This window comes from Salvelinus sp. IW2-2015, linkage group LG8 (genome assembly GCF_002910315.2).
Source record: "Salvelinus sp. IW2-2015 linkage group LG8, ASM291031v2, whole genome shotgun sequence".
NCBI lineage: Eukaryota > Metazoa > Chordata > Actinopteri > Salmoniformes > Salmonidae > Salvelinus > Salvelinus sp. IW2-2015.
This window is the reverse complement of record NC_036848.1, coordinates 52,258,768-52,282,055: the sequence shown is the minus strand read 5'-3', so window position 1 is coordinate 52,282,055 and position 23,288 is coordinate 52,258,768. Positions and strand designations below refer to the sequence as shown.

General features: G+C 37.4%; 1 protein-coding gene across 1 annotated transcript in view; it reads right to left on the bottom strand.

Annotated features, from left to right (window-relative positions):
• Window positions 1–315: 315 nt before the first annotated feature.
• Window positions 316–23,288, bottom strand: part of LOC111968271 (CUB and sushi domain-containing protein 1-like) — a 441,455-nt gene continuing 418,482 nt past the window's right edge. Inside the window, exons 58-71 of the mRNA XM_070444995.1 lie at window positions 15,275–15,451; window positions 14,911–15,090; window positions 13,840–14,013; window positions 12,707–12,880; window positions 12,026–12,099; window positions 8,660–8,771; window positions 7,678–7,857; window positions 7,237–7,299; window positions 6,886–7,047; window positions 6,658–6,770; window positions 6,028–6,115; window positions 5,754–5,889; window positions 5,369–5,431; window positions 316–3,779 (exon numbers count right to left, since the gene is read on the bottom strand). Of these exons, the coding sequence (XP_070301096.1) occupies window positions 3,620–3,779; window positions 5,369–5,431; window positions 5,754–5,889; window positions 6,028–6,115; window positions 6,658–6,770; window positions 6,886–7,047; window positions 7,237–7,299; window positions 7,678–7,857; window positions 8,660–8,771; window positions 12,026–12,099; window positions 12,707–12,880; window positions 13,840–14,013; window positions 14,911–15,090; window positions 15,275–15,451 (1,856 nt within the window). The 3' untranslated portion in view covers window positions 316–3,619. The remainder of the gene's footprint in view (window positions 3,780–5,368; window positions 5,432–5,753; window positions 5,890–6,027; window positions 6,116–6,657; window positions 6,771–6,885; window positions 7,048–7,236; window positions 7,300–7,677; window positions 7,858–8,659; window positions 8,772–12,025; window positions 12,100–12,706; window positions 12,881–13,839; window positions 14,014–14,910; window positions 15,091–15,274; window positions 15,452–23,288) is intronic.

Below are 23,288 nucleotides of genomic sequence, written 5' to 3'. Positions count from 1 at the left end.
TAAAACACAGCTGTTATAGCATAAATAACAGTGTTCATTCTATCATATTACATTTCATAATGTATATACAGTGGTAACGAACTGTCATACTTGAGTAAAAGTAAAGATACCTTCATAGAAAATGACTCAAGTAAAAGTGAAAGTCCCCCAGTAAAATCCTACTTGAGTTTAAGTCTAAAAGTATTTGGTTTTAAATATACTTAAGTATCGAAAGTAAATGTAATTGCTAAAATATACTTAAGTATCAAAAGTAAAAGTCCTTATATTAAGCAAACCAGACAGCACCATTTTCTTGTTTTTTATTTATTTATGGATAGCCAGGGGCACGCTCCAACACTCAGATATAATTTACAAACAAAGCATGTGCTAAGTGAGTCTGCCAGATAAAAGGCAGTAGGGAAGACCAGGGATGTCCTCTTGATAAGTGTGTGAATTAGTCCATTTTCCTGTGCTGCTAAGCATTCAAAATAACAAGTACTTTTGGGTGTCAGGGAAAATGTATGGAGTAAAAAGTACATACTTTTGTTTAGGAATGTAGTGAAGTAAAAGTAAAAGTTGTCAAAAATATAAATAGTAAAGTACAGATACCCTAAAAAAATTACTTAAGTAGTACTTTCAAGTATTTTTACTTAAGTACTTTACACTGTGTATATATATATATCTATATCTTATTATCATCATGATTGTAAATCTATTTTCATAGAGTTAGAGTAAGGCCAGGATTCAATCCGTTCCTTTGAGCCGACATACGCAGTGTTTACTGTGAATACGGTCTCTGCCAAGGCAGGAACATTGTCTTTAAAGGTGCAGTTTAAGTGCAAACATTCAGATTTTGTTGTATAGATCTGACTATAGCCTTGTAAAATACATCATGACACGACTGGAAAAGAAAACAGTTCCACATAGATATGACCATAATTATATTAAAAAGTTTAATCTGAAATAATGTTTTCAAAATATGACATAGAACATGTGTCATAGATCCATTTTTCTAAGGTTTGTTTTCTCTCACATAAACAAATATATACGAGCAATGTTTTAAAATAACAGCTTGTATATATCGACATTTGCAAGAAAAGTTTAAACCATAGATAATATACATTTGATATTCATACTCAGATAGACGATAAATGTACATTTTGTATAGTAAAAACATTTATTTTAACAAGTTTTGTACCTACATTAATCAAAAAAGTACAGCATATTTAATAATTTTACAAATTCTTCATAAAAAATATATTTCTGTACAAAAACATTTTCTTTTGCACCTACTTCAAGTCAGCAGCACGTGATATCCCGATGTTGTAAAATGGAATGATATTAAATTGAATGCAGTTATACACCTCTTTAGTTGGGAAACCATTTTACAGATGTTGAAAGAAAAACGTTATTGCAGCAAGCCCAAAGGAAGGCAAAATGTGGATTAAAAGCAGTGGGTCTTACATCAAAATGGTTACAAAGAAAGGGGATGATTTGATTAAATTCTGTCTTAACTCTATTTATTGAAACCACTGCCGTATAGTGCGTAGGTGTGTAATGAACACTAGGTTTAATTTGAAATGTAAAAAGTTAAATAGTTTGTAGAAAAATTATGGAAATTAAAATGCTTCTGATTTTCCAAACATACTTCACACATAAAATGCATCATACTCAGGGGAATTTTAGTTGTGCTACTATGGCCACAAATACAACAGATATGAAATGGAATCTGATATCTCACAAGATTATAATACACATTTTGTCACTGGTGCATTGATCTCTAAGCAAGTGCATATGATAACAGATTTCGAAAAGCCAAGCTAAGATAGTTCATCAACTGTAAGTTTTGAACATTATTTGTGAATACATGCATAACCAAAATTATTAGGAAAAACAACAAGCTAATCTCTGACTTTGGAATCACAGTGTACTGTATGCATTCAAGTAGCCTTAGCGTTGTAATAGGTCATTTGTAACTGTGACAGCTTTTGAATTGAATAAGGCAGTGTTTCCTGGAGTGTAAGTAAGTAGTCTGTGTTCAATTCATCATCATTGACTCAATACCCTTAAGGATAGGAGGGACATATCATAAAGGGAGAAAAACTGATTATTAAGACTAGCTTCTAAACGACCAGCTCATGCCACTGCTAAAGAAGGATTGCTATCCAACTTGATTCCCCACCTTGCCTTAAGTAGGCCTACCAAAACAAGGTTGTGTGTCAAACAGTTGAGTTGAGTTAAACATGGCATATTCGTATGGCACATTTAAACAAAAATACACTTCTGCATTAAAACTGTGATTTAAAGCAAGGGCAGCATTTATGAAAAATAAACATTTTATTAGTTCCAGTACTGTAGAGTAGAAAAATGACGTCCTTCTGCGCAAGAGGTATATTTGAAACGTAAGCAAATTTGCAGCAAGACCACAAGATAGGACTGCCAACTGTTGTCTAGTGTTCCGAATGTTGACAATGTTCAATGCCTGGGGTAATGTGAAATAAACTACAATATAAACAGCAACCTGATGATCGACGATACAAACAAACATTCATGATTAACATGCATGATACATACTGTAAGTATTTGATGCAATTTACAGTATACAACAATATTGAACATTGTTGTTTTTTCAGAGTAGATGAGCCAGATCAGTTTGCTCTGCAGTAATATTGATCTGTGAATAAAATTAAATATCATTCACGATTGCATGTACACCAGTTGCTCCTTAATTGATATTTGTGGATTTAAATGTTTCTAGATAAGCTGCATGGTATTTGTGACTCCAGAGTTAAAAATCATTTATATAACCATGTAAAAAAGTAAGGAGGGTATTCCATACATTTATTTGCAAAACTAATATTGAAAATAAAATAAGCATCTCTATTGATAAACAGTAGCATGACATTATGCTCCCTGTGGATATGGAAATATACTGTATGCTTATCTACAAATGGTCAAAAACCCTGTACGTCATTTTTCAGTTAGTTTGAAAATTCCTCTTTTGCCTCATTTCATACCCATTCATAACACACTAGTGCAAAATTTGTGCGATAAAGTTTTTCAACACAACAGCTGAGCGAGTTCCTAGATTAGATAGCCATGTTCTCCTGCGAGACAGTTGTAGTTTATAGCATATGTTCCCTTTATTGGAGAAGTCTGGCAAGGAATGAGCAGCAACACGTTCAAAGTTGCTTCCTCCTTTGTGGTACATCTTCACTGAAGAAAACACTTTTTATCAACAATTATGTGGCTTTTCAAGACACTTTAGTATTTCCCCAAGGAGGGCCTTTGGGGGGAAAAAGACAGAAAAAAAGAAAAACGGAGAATGAAAACAACTTTCATCCTGCAAAGAGCCATAAAAAGCAGAACTCCTTGATCCTAGAGATAATCGTCTCTGCTTTATTTTCCTGGCCACATACATGATCTCTGCTCCATAGAACACCAATAGTTGTCGTTTTATTTTGTGGTGGCAAGTCCATATAAAATTGTCATTGATTTTAAATGGTGTATTTTATCTTCTCCACAGAGAGGTTATAACGTGATGAGTTCAAAGAAATATTGGCATCTGTCGAAAAATAAGATACTGCTTACCACAAGAGGTATGGCTGTAAAAGCCAGTCCAATGTCGGTGATAAGAGGGCTATACTACTGTGCAGACTGTGTTCAGAGTTGTATCAAACCTCACAGCTTTCGCCTCCGTGGGTTTCATGTTTGTGTCATACATAGGGTTTTCAAACGACGCTTGTCCATTGGTGTTTTCATGACCGGTATAGCCATTGTATTGAACTTTTGGTCTTGTTCTGAAAGGTGAACAAATAAAACGTATTAGCACATTTACGTTATTTTAATAACTCTACTAGCTATGACTGGTTTTTTACTTTTCAGACAAATGTGACTTTGTTTCATGAAGGGATGTTAAGGTATAGCAAAAAGTGCAATGATGAAGCAGAAACTCTTTCCCACTTGAGAAATCTCTGTACATATTGTTACTGCATTTTCAAATATACCAAATAAGAATACATAAAATCCATAGCTAAGGAAAATATGTTTCAGTCCTCATTTGATCCAGAATACACATTTACCATGGGACACCGTATAACCTCTTATTACTTGAAAGAGGAGACTAGGGAGTCCTACTCAAAGCCCACTGAGCTGTTTTTAAACCTCAATATAAGATCAACGTAAAGACCTTGATTCCACCCAGGAGCATTTTGTAAGCCTTTACTTCAAATCAAATCAAATTGTATTGGTCGTATTACACATATGTTATCACGGGTGTAATAAAATGCTTATGTTCCTAGCTCCAACAGTGCAGTAAACGTAATGGTCCCTCCATTACCTTACAAATCTTACTAAGTCAGACAAATGCAGGTTTAGTGACTACCTGGAGGGTTTAGTGTCTTCTATTTAAACTTTGTGTGGATATATAAAGTCCATTACCTAATCTTAGATCAAGGCATTGTTAAAGCAGGATCTATCTGCTGTGTGGAGAATACCTCTGCATATTCAAAAACACGTTTCCAAAGCCTTGCAAAGTCTCTGTGGGAGTATGAATGACGTAGAGTACAGATGTAGGATCTTAATTTGAGCCAGTTTGCTACAGAAGTAAAATAATCCTGTAGCAACTATGTGGATTATAACTTATTTAAATTTTTGTAGGGGTTGATACTTTTTCTGTAAGGGAAAATCAAGTCTGAAATTTCAAAGTGGACATTTCAAACTTCAGAAGCCTTTTTAAACCTCAAATACACTATAAGTTAAACATTTCCTGCATTGCAGGAAGTTATCCTGCAAAAGGGTGATCAAATTAAGATTCTATATATGTAAGTAGTAATGAAGCCTTGTGGCTAAACATGTATAATATGGAAATGCAAAATTCTATACAGAAAGAAAGAAATATTGTAACTATCAAAACAGACTGATCCTACATGATGTTATTATAAAATTGTCAAAAGACAGTATTCAAAATCTGACACGTATGGGTTTGTAGCATTTGGCATATAAAATGAGTGAAATGTTAATAAAAGTTACAGTATACATTTTCTTTATCTATGTGAATATGAAGATACTTTCTAAGCGTGATTCTGTATTAATGTTAAAACACAATGCTTCAAAACTCCTCTCCAGTAAATGTAACAGTCAAAAACAAATGGATTCTCATGATAGCTTATAGGCAAATGATCACAAAAAACAAATAGAACAACATTCAGTTGGTTGAAATATGCTGACAGAGAGATGACAATATGAGATCAAAGAGCACATCTTTTTCATTTTAGCCCAACAAATAAAAAAACTTTTTTTTTTCACTAAATGAAAAAAGTAAAAGACGATAATGACGATGTGAAAGTAGGAATTGTTGCGTATAGTGATTTAGTTTCTTATGTCTTACCTGCCGCCCGCCCTGATTACGTCTTTGGGTCTCTCATTGTCATCAGTGTCTTGTGAAAGTACCCTGCCAATTTTTCATGTACTTTAATATTAGGTAATTTCCATTTTATCTGACAATAATGTCACATACTTTATTTATTTTGTTTGTTCAGTTAGCTTTGGAAAACGCCAATGCAAATGTATTGTAATCATTTTGTTTCGCACTCATCTAACATTGGATTTTGTTATGTAACGATCTATCAACTGAAACTTTTAGGGATCACTCATCGTTTGGCACAGGAGTTTCCCATAACTTATAAGAGACTACGATGCTTAACATCCAAGCATATATGGACAAACATCACCAATGCAGGTTACCAAGACATCCAATAGCCGGCACTCCTTACCTGTGTTTGTAGAGGTAAAATGCAAACCCTGACAGAATAAGGGCAAAGAATGGCACTAGTATGGCAGCTGCTACTGAACTGCTGTTGGTGCCATAGTATGGAGGATTTGATGGCTCCAGGTCTGTTGTAAAGAGACCTAATAAAGAAACATAACAGTACAACCATTCTTGTCAAACTTCTTAAAGTAACTTATGTAAAAGCAATGGTATCAGGAAGTAAAAGGTAACTGTACATGTAGTTTTTGTTTATTACTAAGATTATACAATGATTGTACCTCCTCTTGTTAGTACAAATCTTCCAAAGTCCTTGCTTTGAATATGACCCTGGTAAACAAAGGTTTTCTTGTCAGACTCTGCGGTCACCTAAACCAACACAAAAGAGGGAGGGGGGGGGGGGAAATAGGACTTTTGCTGATTTTTCAGGGCATACAGTAGTTGAAATGCAGAACCATTACACAGCTATCGCTATTACCCATTCACCTCATATCCCTCCTTTGTCCTCATGCAGCTTATCACTGTCTCTATCGCCTTTGAAGTGACTAACTGCTATAGTGTTCACAAGAACATATCTTCTTTGAACTTACAAAAGAGGGCTACAGTCAAGTAATATCTTCAATAGACACATTTGAATTCAAATCATTTTAGGCCATTAGGCTATACAATTTTAAGTTGCAGTTTTTTGTGTTGGTTATGGTAGACAGAACCTAATGCCAGAGCTGCATATTGATGAATGACATAGTCTGCAGATGTTACCACCTCATGAACTAGATGTACAGCATTTGCAGAAAACTGAGCGGAGAGAATATGGTAGGTAAAGGAGACAAACTATTGTTGTGTTTCCTGATTAGGTTGGAAGTCCATCATTAGGCTCTTTATTGATAATTTAATTCAAATAAAAGACTCACGTAGCCATCCATTGCCCAGTTGTCATTCTTGAATTTACTGAAATGATGCTCTGTTGGACCACGTATCTGGTAAACCTTCAGCAGCAAATGGTTTTCCTCCTTCTTGTACGTTCCTGAAAACAAAGGAAATTGGGTTATCGGTTGGTGTTTACTGTTGTAATGTTGACTTCAACTGTAATATTTGCCTAATCAAATAATGTTAGAGTTAACATGTGTGTTGTGATTTACCAGCAAGTTTAAGCTGCACTCTGCTCTGATCCAGAAGAGTGACATTGACTCTACTTGTTGTTTCATTGAATCCATTTACAGTAATAGTGGCAACTTCTCTTGCTCCAAGGTACTCATAGAACCCGGTCCAGCCAAAGTTTAAAGAAAACACATCTACAGGAACTGAAGGAAAGAAAGACTCATGTTATACTGTATGACCAGAACAAAATAAGGTACTTTTGCGTCATCCATCGCCTGTCTGTACAGCCATCATTATGAGAAACCTCAGACGTACAGTTAGCACAATACGTGTTACATTGAATGGACATGCATTTGAACATGAATAAAATGACTCAGAGGAGATAAACGTACCACCAATCTTGTTTTTCTGAACATCTGACTCCACTCCTTTTTTACCATTTATTTTGGGCCCAACTGAAAGACGGAAGAAATAATTGACTACATGACATTTTATGGATGTGACCTACTCACTGCCAGTTGCTGCTTGTAGCCGTGTAATGACAAAAAAAAATTTGGTCTACATTTTACCAGAGCGATTCAGACTTGATGATTGCTGAAATGTTGTATACTCAATTACCTAGATATTCTCAGCTAGCACAGGGCACACAGCAAATTAACTACTGTGTTGAATACCAATGTATGAGGGAAAATATGATTGACACATACAAGTAGCAGATTAACTGCTAATCTAAGTATATGGCCTGCAGTACAATTTATTCTCCTCAGGTTGTGAATGGTTCACAGGAAATAGTTACATTTGAATAATAGGCACATTCCAGTGCATAAGTATACCTTTGCAGACAGGTGGCTTTCCGGACCACTTAAAATCAGGTTTACATGTCCTGTGCTCAGATCCCCCGGCCAGGAAGAATCCGTCCTGACATGTATAAATCAAAGTATAGCCCAGAGTTGGTAGATCAATAGCCTTCACGTCAATGTTAGACAGTGTCTCGGGCTGTCTGCAGGCATGGGCTGCAAAAAAAGAAAGAACGAAGAAGAAAAAAACATGGTAAACACAATAAATTCACTCTACCACTGACCAGGATTACCAGTCAGAATACAGCAGCCCCACACCCACATCAGTATCATGGAGTTATGTAGAGATCGAGCAATCCTATCAGGAGCAAACATATAAAACAAGGCCAGAGTGGTACTATCCATCTGTAACATAATATATGAACTCAGTCTTCGCACTTTCCTGTCGTCAACTTAAGCCTCCCCACTCCCAAGCCTCTGACAGTGAAGCCGCTTTATGTGGAGGAGACGCCTGAAGAATTTCGTGGGTACGCTGTCAAAAATCGCCTACTGATTTACCACTCACATACGAACAGCTTAAACTTGGCAAACTTTATCTATTCTTTGCTGAGGGCAGCAATCCCTACTTAACTTCCCTCCATGATTCATACAGCTCTTTCTCAAATGTCCATTCCCTTTTGACAGTCCCACAATGGCTTCTACGTTGTGATCTTTCTTTTAATCCATATATACAGCTCAAGACCTATAATCCTGGGCAGAGTTATTAAGGAGAGAGATGGAGAACATGACACTACCATTGGGAGGGTAGTGACCTGGAATGCAGTAAATGAAAGGGTTACATGTGCTAAACCAATGCTCTACTCCCTTTGGCTGTCATACCCCCCCTACTGTGTCTCTACCTTTACTCATTAACAAGTCAACGCTAAGAAAATTTACACCTGGTGGATTAATAAATAACTTTTTCCTGTTTTCTTGACAATGTCCTGTCACAAAAACAAATCTTTCCAAAAATACTTACCGATACATTCTGGTTGCACACCACTCCACGTCAAATTTTCCAGACAGGTTCTTGTCGTAGATCCCAGTATGTGGTAGTTTTTACGGCATTTGAAGGAGATTTTGCTTCCAACCTGAAACGGAAGAAGACTCATTACTATAAATGGTCTAAGAACAACCAGATAATTGCTTTGACTGACCAGAAGACTATTTTAGCAAATTATCTGAGCACAAATGACAAATGACAAGAACAAATGACAAATGACACACACACACACGCACACGCACACGCACACGCGCGTTCTGAAAGGCCCCAGAGTCTGCAACACCACTAAGCAAGGGGCACCACCAAGCAAGCGGCACCATGAAGACCAAGGAGCTCTCCAAACAGGTCATGGACAAAGTTGTGGAGAAGTACAGATCATGGTTGGGTTATAAAAAAATATTTGAAACTTTGAACATCCCACGGAGCACCATTATATCCATTATTAAAACATGGAAAGAATATGGCAACAAACCTGCCAAGAGAGTGCCACCCACCAAAACTCACAGACCACGCAAGGAGGGCATTAATCAGAGGCAACAAAAAGACCAAAGATAACCCTGAAGGAGCTGTAAAGGTCCACAGCAGAGATTGGAGTATCTGTCCATAGGCCCACTAAGCCGGTGTGGCAGGTAGCCTAGTGGTTAGAGCGTTGGGCCAGTAACCGAAAGGTTGCTAGATCGAATCCCCAAGCTGACAAGGTAAAAATGTGTCATTCTGCACCTGAACACGGCAGTTAACCCACTGTTCCTAGGCCTTCATTGTAAATAAGAATTAGTTTTTAAACTGACTTACCTAGTTAAAGGCTAAATAATAAATAAAAAAATAAAAGCTGTACACTCCACAGAGCTGGGCTTTATGGAAGAGTGGCCATAAAAAAGCCATTGTTTGCCAAAAGGCATGTGGGAGACTCCCCAAACATATGGAAGAAGGTACTCTGGTCAGATGAGACTAAAATTGAGCTTTGTGGCCATCAAGGAAAATGCATCATGCTGTGGGATGTTTTTCCATCGGCAGAGACTGGGAAACTGGTCAGAATTGAAGGAATGATGGATGGCGCTAAATACAGGGAAATTCTTGAGGGAAACTTGTTTCAGTCTTCCAGAGATTTGAGACTGGGACAGAGGTTCACCTTCCAGCAGGACAATGACCCTAAGCATACTGCTAAAGCAACACTTGAGTGGTTTAAGGGGAAACACTTAAATGTCTTGGAATGGCCTAGTCAAAGCCCAGACCTCAATCCAATTGAGAATCCTCTTTTGCACTACCTTTTTTGCACTATTGGTTAGAGCCTGTAAGTAAGCATTTCACTGTAAGGTCTACATACACTGTTGTATTCGGCGCACGTAACAAATAAACTTTGATTTAATTTGAATCTGTGGTATGACTTAAATATTGCTGTACACCAGCGGAACCCATCCAACTTGAAGGAGCTGGAGCATGACTTTAAGAATGGGCAAAAATCCCAGTGGCTAGATGTGCCAAGCTTATAGATACAAACCCCAAGAGACTTGCAGCTGTAATTGCTGCAAAAGGTGGCTCTACAAACTGTTGACTTGGGAGGGGGGGTGAATAGTCATGCACGCTCAAGTTTTCTGTATTTTTGTCTTATTTCTTGTATGTTTCACAATAAAAAATATGTTGCATCTTCAAAGTGGTAGGCATGTTGTGTAAATTAGAGCCGATTTCAAGTTTTCATAACAATCGGAAATCGGTATTTTTGGGTGCCGATTCTTTTTTTTTTTTACACCCTTATTTAATCTTTATTTAACTAGGCAAGTCAGTTAAGAACACATTCTTATTTTCATTGACGGCCTAGGAACGTTCTGCCTCGTTTAGGGGCAGAACGACAGATTTTTAACCTTGTCAGCTCGGGGGATCCAATCTTGCAACCTTGCAGTTAACTAGTCCAATGCTCTAACACCTGATTACATTGCACTCCACGAGGAGCCTGCCTGTTACGCAAATGCAGTAAGCTAAGGTAAGTTGCTAGCTAGCATTAAACTTATCTTATAAAAAACAATCAATCAATGACTGTCATTGCTCCAATGTGTACTTAACCATAAACATCAATGCCTTTCTTAAAATCAATACACAAGTATATATTTTTAAACCTGCATATTTAGCTAAAAAAAATCCAGGTTAGCAGGCAATATTAACCAGGTGAAATTGTGTCATTTCTCTTGCGTTCATTGCACGCAGAGTCAGGGTATATGCAACAGTTTGGGCCGCCTGGCTCTTTGCGAACTAATTTGCCAGAATTTTACGTAATTATGACATAACATTGAAGGTTGTGCAATATAACAGGAATATTTAGACTCATGGATGCCACCCGTTAGATAAAATACGMAARGGAATAAACGTTTTGTTTTCGAGGTGATAGTTTCCGGKTTAGTCAAAGGTATATGGTTTAGAGAGAAATAGTRGACGCGTTATAATTCCTGTAATAACTTGCGGCTGAACTTGAAAGGGGTTCCTTCGTTATTTTACCGTTCATGTCTTCCATAGAGAATGTCTTGATCTACTTCAAATAAGGTCTGTGTTTCGTGCAGGCTTAAACCGCCTCTGCGTTTTGATACCCGTGTAAATCTCACTAGGATAAGGTAACGTTTGTCAACATATTTTCATAAATCCACTCTACAAAAAAAAAGATCTTCGCTTATATTTAGCCAATATTGATCAGAGTTACCTTGTCCTATGGATATCAAACAGTTATAAAATTGGCACGGTGGTGTAAGCCTACACGAAACACAGACCTTATTTTAAGTGAATCTAAAAATAACCTATGGAATAAATGAAGGAACCGCTTTTCAGATTTTGCAAGAACGTGTCATGGGAATTATGACTCGCACTTTGGTCGTCAATTCTTACCATGCCCATTATTAAAATAGGATTTCCTGCATATAGAAATTACAGTTTTTGTTTTCAACATTCATCACAGGTAACTTAAACTCTATTTTTATTCAAACAGTTGAGAGTATTTGTCTCCTAAGCAGACTCTTCAGTATCATTGTCACTTCAGAGCTGTGTGTGTGTGTGTATTTATGTATTATATTAAGTTAAAATAAAAGTGTTCATTGTTCATTCAAAATTATATATATATTTTTTAAATAAATTGGCCGATTAATCGGTATCGGCTTTTTTTGTCCTCCAATAATCGGTATCGGTATCGGCGTTGAAAAATTATAATCGGTCGACCTCTAATACAAACCCCCAAAAAATATATTTTAATTACAGGTTTTAAGGCAACAAAATAGGAAAAATGCCAAGGGGGTGAATACTTTCACAAGCCACTGTACAGTATGTTTACCCACAATTTGACATTGGTAGAAGTAAGGACCTTACCTCAATTCCTTGGGATGTGACTGGTATCCCATAAGATGGCGTTCCAGGGTCTCTGCATGTGTTATATGCAGGATCTAAAGAAAAATACATGTTTAGCTCACTGCCTATCAACATCATCATCATCATCACTGAAGAAAATAAGCAAACACTCAACTACATGACACCACACAACACAACACCACTACAGACTACACCACAACATACCACACCACAACTAAGGCAGCAGACAGTGGTGTAAAGTACTTAAATAAAAAATGTATTCACTACATTCTCTTAAGAAAATATTTTACTTTTTACTCCATATATTTTCAAAAAAAGTACTCGTTATATATTGAATGCTTAGCAGGACACGAAAATGGTCCAATTTATGCACTTAACAGAACATCCCTGGACATCCCTACTAACTCTGATCTGGCAGACTCACTAAACACACATGCTTCTTTTGTAAATGATGTTGGAATGTTGGAGTGTGCCTCTGGCTATTTGTAAATGAAAAAAAATAAGAAATTGGTGCTGTCTTGTTTGCTTAATATAAGGAACTTGAAAATGATTTATACTTTTACTACTTAAGTTTATTTTAAATCAAATACTTTTAGACTTTTCCTCAAGAATTTCACTGGGTGACTTTTCCTTTTACTTGAGTCATGTTTTATTAAGGTATGAATGGGCAGGACAACCCACCTATACATGAGGGATGTATTCCACTCCAAGTCCCATCAACCTGACACACTCTCCTGGATGAGCCGACCAGGATGTTGGGGTCCCTACAGTAGAAGGTGACCTCTGACCTGTAGGTGAACTGTTTGCCCTCAGCATAACCCTCTGCTGGGGTGCCTGGGTCTCCACACAGCACAGCTAGGCACAACAAAGCACAGAGACCATTAATCAAATCACACACTTCACATCACACACATCCCCCAGGTTACGTGGGTTTCAGAATCTTTATTCACAATTTTTCATTGGCATGATGATCACAACGTTTCATATAGGCACTACTGACCAGCTAGTCATTCATAACATGGCTCTTGGAATTATAACATTACGAGGTGAAAAAATATATTGTTGTGAGAAACAGAAAGCACCATAGCTAAACTAGACCTGCTAACCCCTACTGTATAATGGATAATACAATGGTTTCAAGATGCTTTTTCATAATAGGTCCTTCATGTTTGTGAAATGCCACACATAAATGTTCCACAAAGAGTTTAGCAGTGGAAGTCACTCAGACCCGTTTCAGACCCACAGTATGAGAAGTTGTTATTACAGAGTGTGTTCTCCTGCAGGCTTTCCATGACAACCCACTTTCCATGACAACCCACTCTGTGCATGGAATTTCAGAACATTCTGGCAGTACTTCTGACACCGTGTCAGGAGCTTATGATCAAGGCCTGCAGGCTGCAGCAGCAGACTCCGTCCATGTACCTTGTAATGCTCATGTTATGGGCAGCCCTAGCTGCGGATACTTGAGGGATCAATTTAGGAAATGTTGACATTCTTTTTGCATCTGTCACAACAGTTTCCCAACCTGTCAAATCTGGCATTTCACAGAGGATTTAGCCGGGTCATGCACCCCCCCAGCGGCACAACTTTAACAGGGCTATAGGAAGGATAAGTAGGCCAGGTGTGCACATTTAATTCTCTTTAAACTGATAGGCACTGCTTTCGTCAGTTTGATGCATCTACTATAAAATATTGTTTTACACAAACATAGCAATAGGTAAACACTGCTAAGCTTTGATGACACTGCCATTGCACAAAAGTTTAGATCAAGTGCTCAGATTTTCAGTCTTAAAGGGACTTGATTTTTAACTTACGAAGACATTGAGGGATTTCCCCTCGCCATGTGCCGTTCCCCTCACATGAAACGATTCCAGGGCTGGATAGCTGGTACCCATCGAAGCAGCTATAGGTGACGCTGGAGCCCCACTGCAAGTCTGACCCCTCAACCTTCCCATTGTGAACAGCCGGAGGACGGCCACACATGATCACTGATGTGGGGACAAAACAATATCATCAGGACGGATGTAATGATTTTTAGTGAGTAAGTACTGCATGTTAACTCAAAACATATGTTTTAATGTGCTAGAAAGGAATGGATGATTTATCGCGGTTCATATCCTCTTTGATGATCATATTCTGTCTCCCACAGGGAGAAAGTGTTTTCATTTGCCTATTATTGACAAGTAATATAGTTAATTGGGAAGTAGAGGTCCCATTAATCACAATACATATCCGATATGGACTGTGTATCTGTTTTCGATTATATGCAGGGTATTGCACTGTTATTTCCCGTTGAGACGATAACATATTCTAACTCTAAAAGAAATCATTGCAAATGCTGTGGTATTGGATGTCTATTCTGTAAAAATAGGAACTTCTGGCATATTAAACAGTATTCACCCACAGGATTGCAATTGGTCTATAACCACATGTCTGGTAAATCGCTACTGTGGGAAATTATATGTGAAGTGCACACACATTCACTCTCTGCCTGTCAATCTGCTTGGGAGGAGACTTCCCTGCTCTATGCTTGTCTGCATTGCACCACTAACTGGATGCATCGTTTTCTCCACACGTTTCAAGTCTGACATCTGATAGCACAGATCCTACACATTTCATGGATAACATCCCTTCAGTCTGTGTAAGTGAATAATTTGTGCTTGCTGTGCCAAAAAAGGTAGAGAAACTACTCCAAACAAGATCAAAAAACTTTTCGAGTTCTTTTGATCTCCGAGTGCTTGAAATTCTGGAGTGTTGTGATATCTGTACTATATTTCTCTGGTTGCGTCTCATCTCAGCCCTCAGTAAAGAAATGAAAGTAGAAATGTTTGTTTCTTTGTAAGCCAACGACAAGTATTATTGAGTCATAACCAAAGTTGAATTACCTTTACAGTAAGGCTTGGTTTGGTTCCAAGACCCGTTCTTGGTGCAGAGGAGCACAGATGAACCGACAGTGTCCATGACGTGGCCTGGGTTACAGTGATACTGAACAGTCTTGTTGAAGGTGAACTCATTTCCTATGTAAATCCCATTGGCAACAGGACCTGGATCTCCACAGCTGATCACTGTTGAATTGGTAGAACATTTGTACATGCAGTACTATATAAGCATAATCAAAAGCAAAGCATGGCATGTAGCATATAAGATTAGGTGTATTGCGTCCATGTCTCATGGTCTAGGTTGAATGAATACAAGATGCGTGTTAGACGAGCCCACTGTAGAGCTCCTACAGTGCACAGTACAGTATACCTGTGCAGTCTAGGGCAGAGCCGGTCCAGGTGCCATTGGTGGTGCAGTGGCGAGTGGTGAGACCTGAGGTCTCATATCCTTCCCAGCAGGCATATGCTACGGAGCTTGAAAACACTATTCCATCACTGAAGACAATCTTCCCGTAGGCAGGAGTACCTGGATTTCCACACGAAATCGCTGAGAAAAAAAACAAATAGATAAACATAAAAAAACTGGAACATTCGTCAAGGTAAATTTAAGGTAAATAAACCATAACTGAATTGTCACTTGCAATCATGAAAGTACTACTCTTGGCTATTGATAAAAGGAAATGTGTATATAATTTATATATTTTTAATTGAACCTTTATTTAACTCAGTTAAGAATAAATTCTTATTTACAGTGATGGCCTACTGGGGAACGGTGGGTTAACTGCCTTGTTCAGGGGCAGAACAACAGATTTTTACCTTGTCAGCTTTAATATTTTTTTTTTGCCTTTAATCTACAGAGTATCCTATTGCAGCCTTGGAGTTACTTTCGGTTACTGGCCCAACACTCTAACCACTAGGCTACCTGCCGCCCCATAATAAGTCCAATCTTTCTTCAGTACAATATATTTAACAGATGCTGGCCAAGCAGATCAACTTAATTGTAATCTAACAGAAACAAGATATTAAAATAAAAGTCCTATTGATTTGATCCAATTAGTTAAAGCTTTTTAAGGAAATGCCTTTTGTCAGTGATTTGAAGTGGCATTTTAGAAGACGGTAATAAATGAAATGGGATCCTCACTCTCATAGATATCGGCTTTAAAAACCAATTAGGTTAATTGGGAACAACAAGGCTATTTCCATAAATAATGAGGCATCGGGGACATATTCACAAACAAATAACCACATGACTCACATGAATAGAGCTTTTACTCACACAGCCTGCTTAAAGAGATTGTCCGGTACTTTTGTATACTTTTTAACCAATAGTTCTGAAAGTAGTGCTCACAAGCTAAAAGTCGTCCCCAAAAATCACCTACGTCACATATGCGCACCACGTCATTGCTCTTTTTCTCACTCTGCTGTGTGTGCATCTTGCTAGCTGTCACTCAAATGGTGAGGTGCTAAAGCGCATTGGTTGAACTGGAATTGCTAGGGGGCTGGCCCACATGGGGTAAAATGTAGGGAAAATCAGATTCCAGAAAAACTGTTGTTTTTTAATTAGGGATTTCGTGGTTAATTGAGGTAAGACAGTAATTCTGCTCATAGGTTATGCATGTATGAACTACACATTGACACATCCAGCCCAAGGCAGGACATTTCAAAAATATTTAGTAGTCACCAAAGTTCCAGAGGATGTCTTTAAATACTCTCAATAGGGCTTAAGCATTTTCATCTTTGTTTACAGAAGGGGAGAACTAACAACATGGGAATCTTCAGAGGCCATTAATCAAAGAGGGATCAGGCAAAGCGTGACATCAGTTGTGAGGAAACATGCTCTCCGTTTTCCCCCATGTGAAACTGAATGGCAAATGTACACAAATGCTAATCTCAAAAAAGTAATGAATGCTTTTGATTACATTGGGAATCTCCGGGGCATATGCTACAGTGCTAGCTTTGAGTATTTATGTCTCAATTAGGGTTGATTGAGCACATACTCATTAGCTCAAGTCATAGAATAGCTAAATAGCTGAACATTTAAAGAGATTGAATGGGATCTTAAGCACTAATAAATTCGTAACATATTGGAATTCATAAGGTATCATACGATCTGCAGGATTTTTTTTTTTTTTTTTTTTTTTTTTACAGGACGTAACATACTGTATCATACGAAATGGATGAGATTGCAAACAATCGTGCACAATTTTCGGAGACCCGTTTTGGCTCGTGAGCACTACTTTCAAAACTACTACCTAAAATTATACAAAACATCACTTTAAGAGCAGTAAACTTAATTATTCATTAATCTTCATAAGAATGATTAGCATTATCTGTGTAGACATAATATCACTCCAAGGCTGCAATAGGATACTCTGTAAAGGCAAAAAAAAATACATTAAAATAAAATCCCCCGGTACAGCTTCCCTTAACAATGTAACCATTTACAAATAGAAAACAACTGGTCCAATAAAGAGTTTATGAAGTCCCTCAGGGAGACCGCTGTGGCCATATGTATTTCCTGACTCAAAGTAATTATTTCCCAAGTCACAGGCGTCTTGTGATCTCCCTGTGCACAAGAATTCGCATTTCATACTTGGGCACAGCATTATTTGTATCACAGAAATAGTGCGCAGCATTCCACTTTAAATCTCCCAAGCAGTGATCCATCTCAACTCCCTTATAACAACCGTTAAACCATCCTCAATCATGAATGGCCTCTAAATAATGCAACTCTATTGATCTCCTGTAAGCAATCTGCAGGCTTATCTCACTGTGTACTGTGTTGCCGTGAAGACTGAATAAATAAGACTAATAATACATTTATAAATATAGAAATGCACAAAAACTGACCAATTGATGAAAATAAAAACAAGAAGGAAAGAAGGAAGTAAATGGAGTAAATCAACAAGGCCCAACTTTGCCTCCCCAAGTTCTGAGCAAACAAACAAACAAATGAACAAATAATAAATACAGTTGAAGTCAGAAGTTTACATACACTTAGGTTGGAGTCATGAAAACTCGTTTTTCAACCACTCCACAAATTTCTTGTGAACAAACTATAGTTTTGGCAAGTCGGTTAAGACATCTACTTTGTATATGACACAAGTCATTTTTCCAACAATTGTTTACAGACAGATTATTTCACTTTTAATTCTTTATATCACAATACCAGTGGGACAGAAGTTAACATACATTAAGTTGACAGTGCCTTTAAACAGCTTGGAAAATTCGCAAAAACTATGTCATGGTTTTAGAAGCTTCTGATAGTCTAATTTACATAATTTGAGTCATTTGGAGGTGTAACTGTGGATTTATTTCAAGGCCTACCTTCAAACTCAGTGCCTCTTTGCTTGACATCATGGGAAAAGCCGAGGCCTCGGGAAAAAAAGTGTAGACCTCCACAAGTCTGGTTAATCCTTGGGAGCAATTTCCAAATGCCTGAAGGCACCACGTTCATCTGTACAAACAATAGTACGCAAGTATAAACACCATGGGACCACGCAGCCTTCATACCGCTCAGGAAGAAGACGCGTTCTGTCTCTTAGCGATGAGCGTACTTTGGTGCGAAAAGTGCAAATCAATRCCAGAACAACAGCAAAGGACCTTGTGAAGATACTGGAGGAAYCAGGTACAAATGTATCTATATCCACAGTAAAACGAGTCCTATATCGACATAACCTGAAAGGCCGCTCAGCAAGGAAGAAGCCACTGCTCCAAAACCTCCATAAAATAGAACTGTTTGGCCATAATGACCATCGTTATGTTTGGAGGAAAAAGGGGGAGGCTTGCAATCCCAACCGTGAAGCACAGGGGTGGCGGCATCATGTTGTGGGGGTTTTGCTGCAGGAGGGACTGGTGCACTTCACAAAATAGATGGCATCATGAGGCAGGAAAAGTATGTGGATATATTGAAGCAACATCTCACGACATCAGTCAGGAAGTTAAAGCTTGGTCACAAATGGGTCTTCCAAATGGACATTGACCCTAAGCATACTTCCAAAGTTGTGGCAAAATGGCTTAAGTACAACAAAGTCAAGGTATTGGAGTGGCCATCACAAAGCCCTGACCTCAATCCTATAGAACATTTGTGGGCAGAACTGAAAAAGCGTTGTGCGAGCAAGGAGGCCTACAAATCTGACTCAGTTACACCAGCTCTGTCAGGAGGAATGGGCCAAAATTAACCCAACTTATTGTGGGGAGCTTGTGGAAGGCTACCCAAAAGGTTTGACCCAAGTTAAACAATTTAAAGGCAATGCTACCAAATACTAATTGAGTGTATGTTAACTTCTGACCCACTGTGAATGTGATGAAAGAAATAAAAGCTCAAATAAATCACTCTCTACTATTATTCTCACATTTCACATTATTAAAATAAAGTGTTGATCCTAACTGACCTAAGACAGGGAATTTTTACTAGGATTAAATATCAGGAATTGTGAAACACTTGAGTTTAAATGTATTTGGCTAAGTATATATGTATATATATATATACATATATAAACAGTACCAGTCAAAAGTTTGGACACACATACTCATTCAAGGGTTTTTCTTTATTTTTGACTATTTTCTACGTTGTAGAATAATAGTGAAGACATCAAAACTATAAAAAACAACACATATGGAATCATGTAGTAAGCAAAAAAAGTGTTAAACAAATCAAAATATATTTTATATGTCAGATTCTTCAAATTAGCCACCCTTTGCCTTGATGACAGCTTTGCACACTCTTGGCAGAGCAAGATGAGCTAAAATCTATTGAAGGAACATTAGCTAAACTTTTTCAGCTAGTTGCCTGTCAAAATTGCACTGATAAACGATAGGGCCTGCTTCCCCTTCTGCCGCTTGCCTGCCAATGCATGCGTTGTCCCAACCAAGCACCCAAGCTAACTGGCTAAAGTTGGCTAGCTTGCTAGCTAGCTACTTCCAGACACAAATGGGAGAACACATCACTGACCCATTTTACTCGCCGTAGCAGAGCTAGTAAGGCTGTTTACATGTTATATAGAGCATTCGTGACTAACTTAAACTTTTTTTTGCCTATGTCTATTGACACCGGTCATATTCTGCACCCAAAATATTGAGTCATTGAAACTGAAACAGTGCTTCTGGAATGGAGGCAGCAAACAATGTACCAGGTCAGCTGTGATTTATAACCTGATAGCAATATTTTTTGGACTACCAAGAAATGTATTGGTCAATTATATTAATCATGGATTGAACTGCATCCATCTATTCTCCAACAATGTCTTACTGTACGTCATTCAATGTTGAGTCAAATATAACCTATTTTTAAAACCTCCTATAAAGTTGGTTTTGTACCATAAACTGGGAATTTCATATTTTTGACTGAAATTATGTCTGTTTCATATCTGCAAAGTAGTTAAAACACTGTCAGTTCCACTTTAAATTACTAGAGGGGATATGTCATAAACCCTAAAAGTTCCAGAACGGGTGAAAATGGCAGCCAATTGGTCAGGGAGAAATCAAGACCAGTCTAATGTGAATGAATGGCAGTAGAGGCATAATCCTGATTTTACTAGAGTGCAGGAAAATAAAAGGCATGTGATATATCAGAAATTGTATAATAGAATTATTGTTGAAATATTCATAGAATTATATAGTCATATAATTATACATATTGTTTATACAGGTTTTTCACCAATGTTCTGTGTAAATAGCCTCCAAAATATGTAAACAGATCATAAATGTCAACATTTGTGTTTTCTTGAAAAGCTGTGAGCGCTACTATACGATACAACATCAGAAGTCTACTTGTTGCATTTACAACRTCTCTAAGTCCTATCATCAATTGATTTCAGCCAGTGTATGGCTGTGCATTGACTGCATTGTTTGAATAAAATGTTGGCATATTGTCAGTTAATTTGAAAAAATMTATGGAATCCTTCCTTTGGTTAGCTAGCTAACAAATATACAGTGCATATACATTATTCAAATTCATTATTTMACATATCTTATCACAGCACTGGCAAACCACAGTTGACCAACAKCCTGACCAAAATGGCTGACCTTYATCCCATCATAACAAGGTTCATGTCCATTCTAGTATTCTAATTCCATGTCCGACCCCATCTAACAGACAACACTGAACACTCAGGATAACTGGGTTAAAAATATGACAAACAGAGCAGCAAATAACTGAAGAACATAAACAACAACTTCAACACCAAAACACACACAGGAATGAGAAACAACACAACCTGAAAACAAGAAACCCATCATTACACAAAATCCTATGGCACAGCTACAATATGCGTCGTGTAGAGTATACAGTACATCATAAACATGGTCATAATAAATTAGATTTGGACAAATTATTTGAATTTAATTGTGGGATTAAGGAGCTATCAAACTCAATCAAAGTTATTGGTTAATGAGACACAGTTTAAGACGTACTAAAGACATTAAATACATTTACGTAAGATATCTTTATGTCCAAACGAGTCTATTTAAAAGTGAATGATGAGATAATTGAGGGTCAATTATTATCTTTCTAAAACGTAGAAATATACAGTAGATAAGCTTCAGGGTTGGAGACAATTCCAGTCAATTCAAGAAGTACACTGAAAGTCCAACTCCCAATTCTCTTCAATGCTTTTCAATGAGGACATTTTGGAATTTTGTTTACTTTATGAATTGACTGGAATTTAAATGGGATTGACCTCCAACCCTGATCAGCTAAGATATACAGTACACCCATACTTGTACCTTTTTACTGGATGTGTGTATGCACATAATTTCATATTTCTTATGAATGTGCCAATAAGCACCTTGGCTTCACTCAAGGTTTCCCATGTAATTTTTCAAACGATGAATTAAACAGAAATAACCCTGGATGCTTCTCTTTTGAATCCCTCCCAACATTGCTGAGCATTAAGGTAATAGACTATAATAGGTGTTGGATGGAGTTATCCTTTCTGAAAACTTGCATTAAAGCAACGATTATCATACAGTACATTACCAGTGGTAGGTGGTCTGTGTAGGACTCCTCACCCTTGCATACATCAAGGAGTCCTAAATTCAGAAGGTTCAATGGAGCAGTTTTTTTCTCAATATCAAATCATTTCTGGGTAACAATTAAGTACCTTATTGTAAGTGTTTTCAATTAAAATGGTCAAAAAGAAACTGCTTCTTAGCAAAGAGCATTTTTCAAGCAAGAATTTATCTAGGACTGTCTGGGAGTGGTCTGAGTGGGGAAGGGGTAAACTGAAAACGAGCTGTTATTGACTGAGAGGTTTTGAACTCTCTGTCTTATTTGTCACCAGGCAGGCCAAAACTCTATCCCACCAAAAAGGATGACATTTCAGGCGATCTATTCAAACGGCTTTTACAATCAAAGTATTATCATTATCACAATTCCACAGTATAAATCCAATCTTATATTGTGGAAATATATATTAACCACAGGAAATGCACATTTTTGACTGCACTGGGCATGTAAGAGCAACCTGTAAGAGAAACCAGTAAATCTGTCAAATAGACAGTTTAACTCTTATCACAATAATTCATGGTTGAGTAGTTCTACAGTTTATCACAATTATTGGAGAAAAAAACACCGCATAGCACTGAAATGCAATGCTCTCGCCATTGATTTGTTATTAAAATAGCAACACATTGTGAAAACAATAATTTGTGCAACGTTATACTATCTGAAATGTTTCCTTTTTGCAGAAGAACTGGTCATTAAGACACTTTTTCAGGGTGGACCATGACACTGCCTTATCAGCCCTCAAAGTTCAAGACAACTGGGAACTTGGGAAAAATGAGCTACGAATGGGAAAATAAGTTTGTAACTTTCATTCAACTCAGAATTGTACAGTGCCTTGCAAAAGTATTCATCCCCCTTGGTGTTTTTCCTATTTTGTTGTATTACAACCTGTAATTTAAATATATTTTTATTTGGATTTCATGTGATACACAAAATAGCCCAAATTGGTGAAGTGAAATGAAAAGAATTACTTGTTTAAAAAAAAAATTTGAAATGAAAAACTGAAAAGTGCTGCGTGCATATGTATTCACCCCCTTTGCTATGCAACCCCTAAATAAGACCTAGTGCAACCAATTACCTTCAGAAGTGTGCAATCTAAGTGTCACATGATCTCAGTATATATATACAGTGGGGAGAACAAGTATTTGAGACACTGCCAATTTTGCAGGTTTTCCTACTTACAAAGCATGTAGAGGTCTGTAATTTTTATCATAGGTACACTTCAACTGTGAGAGACGGAATCTAAAACAAAAATCCAGAAAATCCCATTGTATGATTTTTAAGTAATTAATTTGCATTTTATTGCATGACATAAGTATTTGATCACCTACCAACCAGTAAGAATTCCGGCTCTCACAGACCTTTAAGAAGAGAGTTT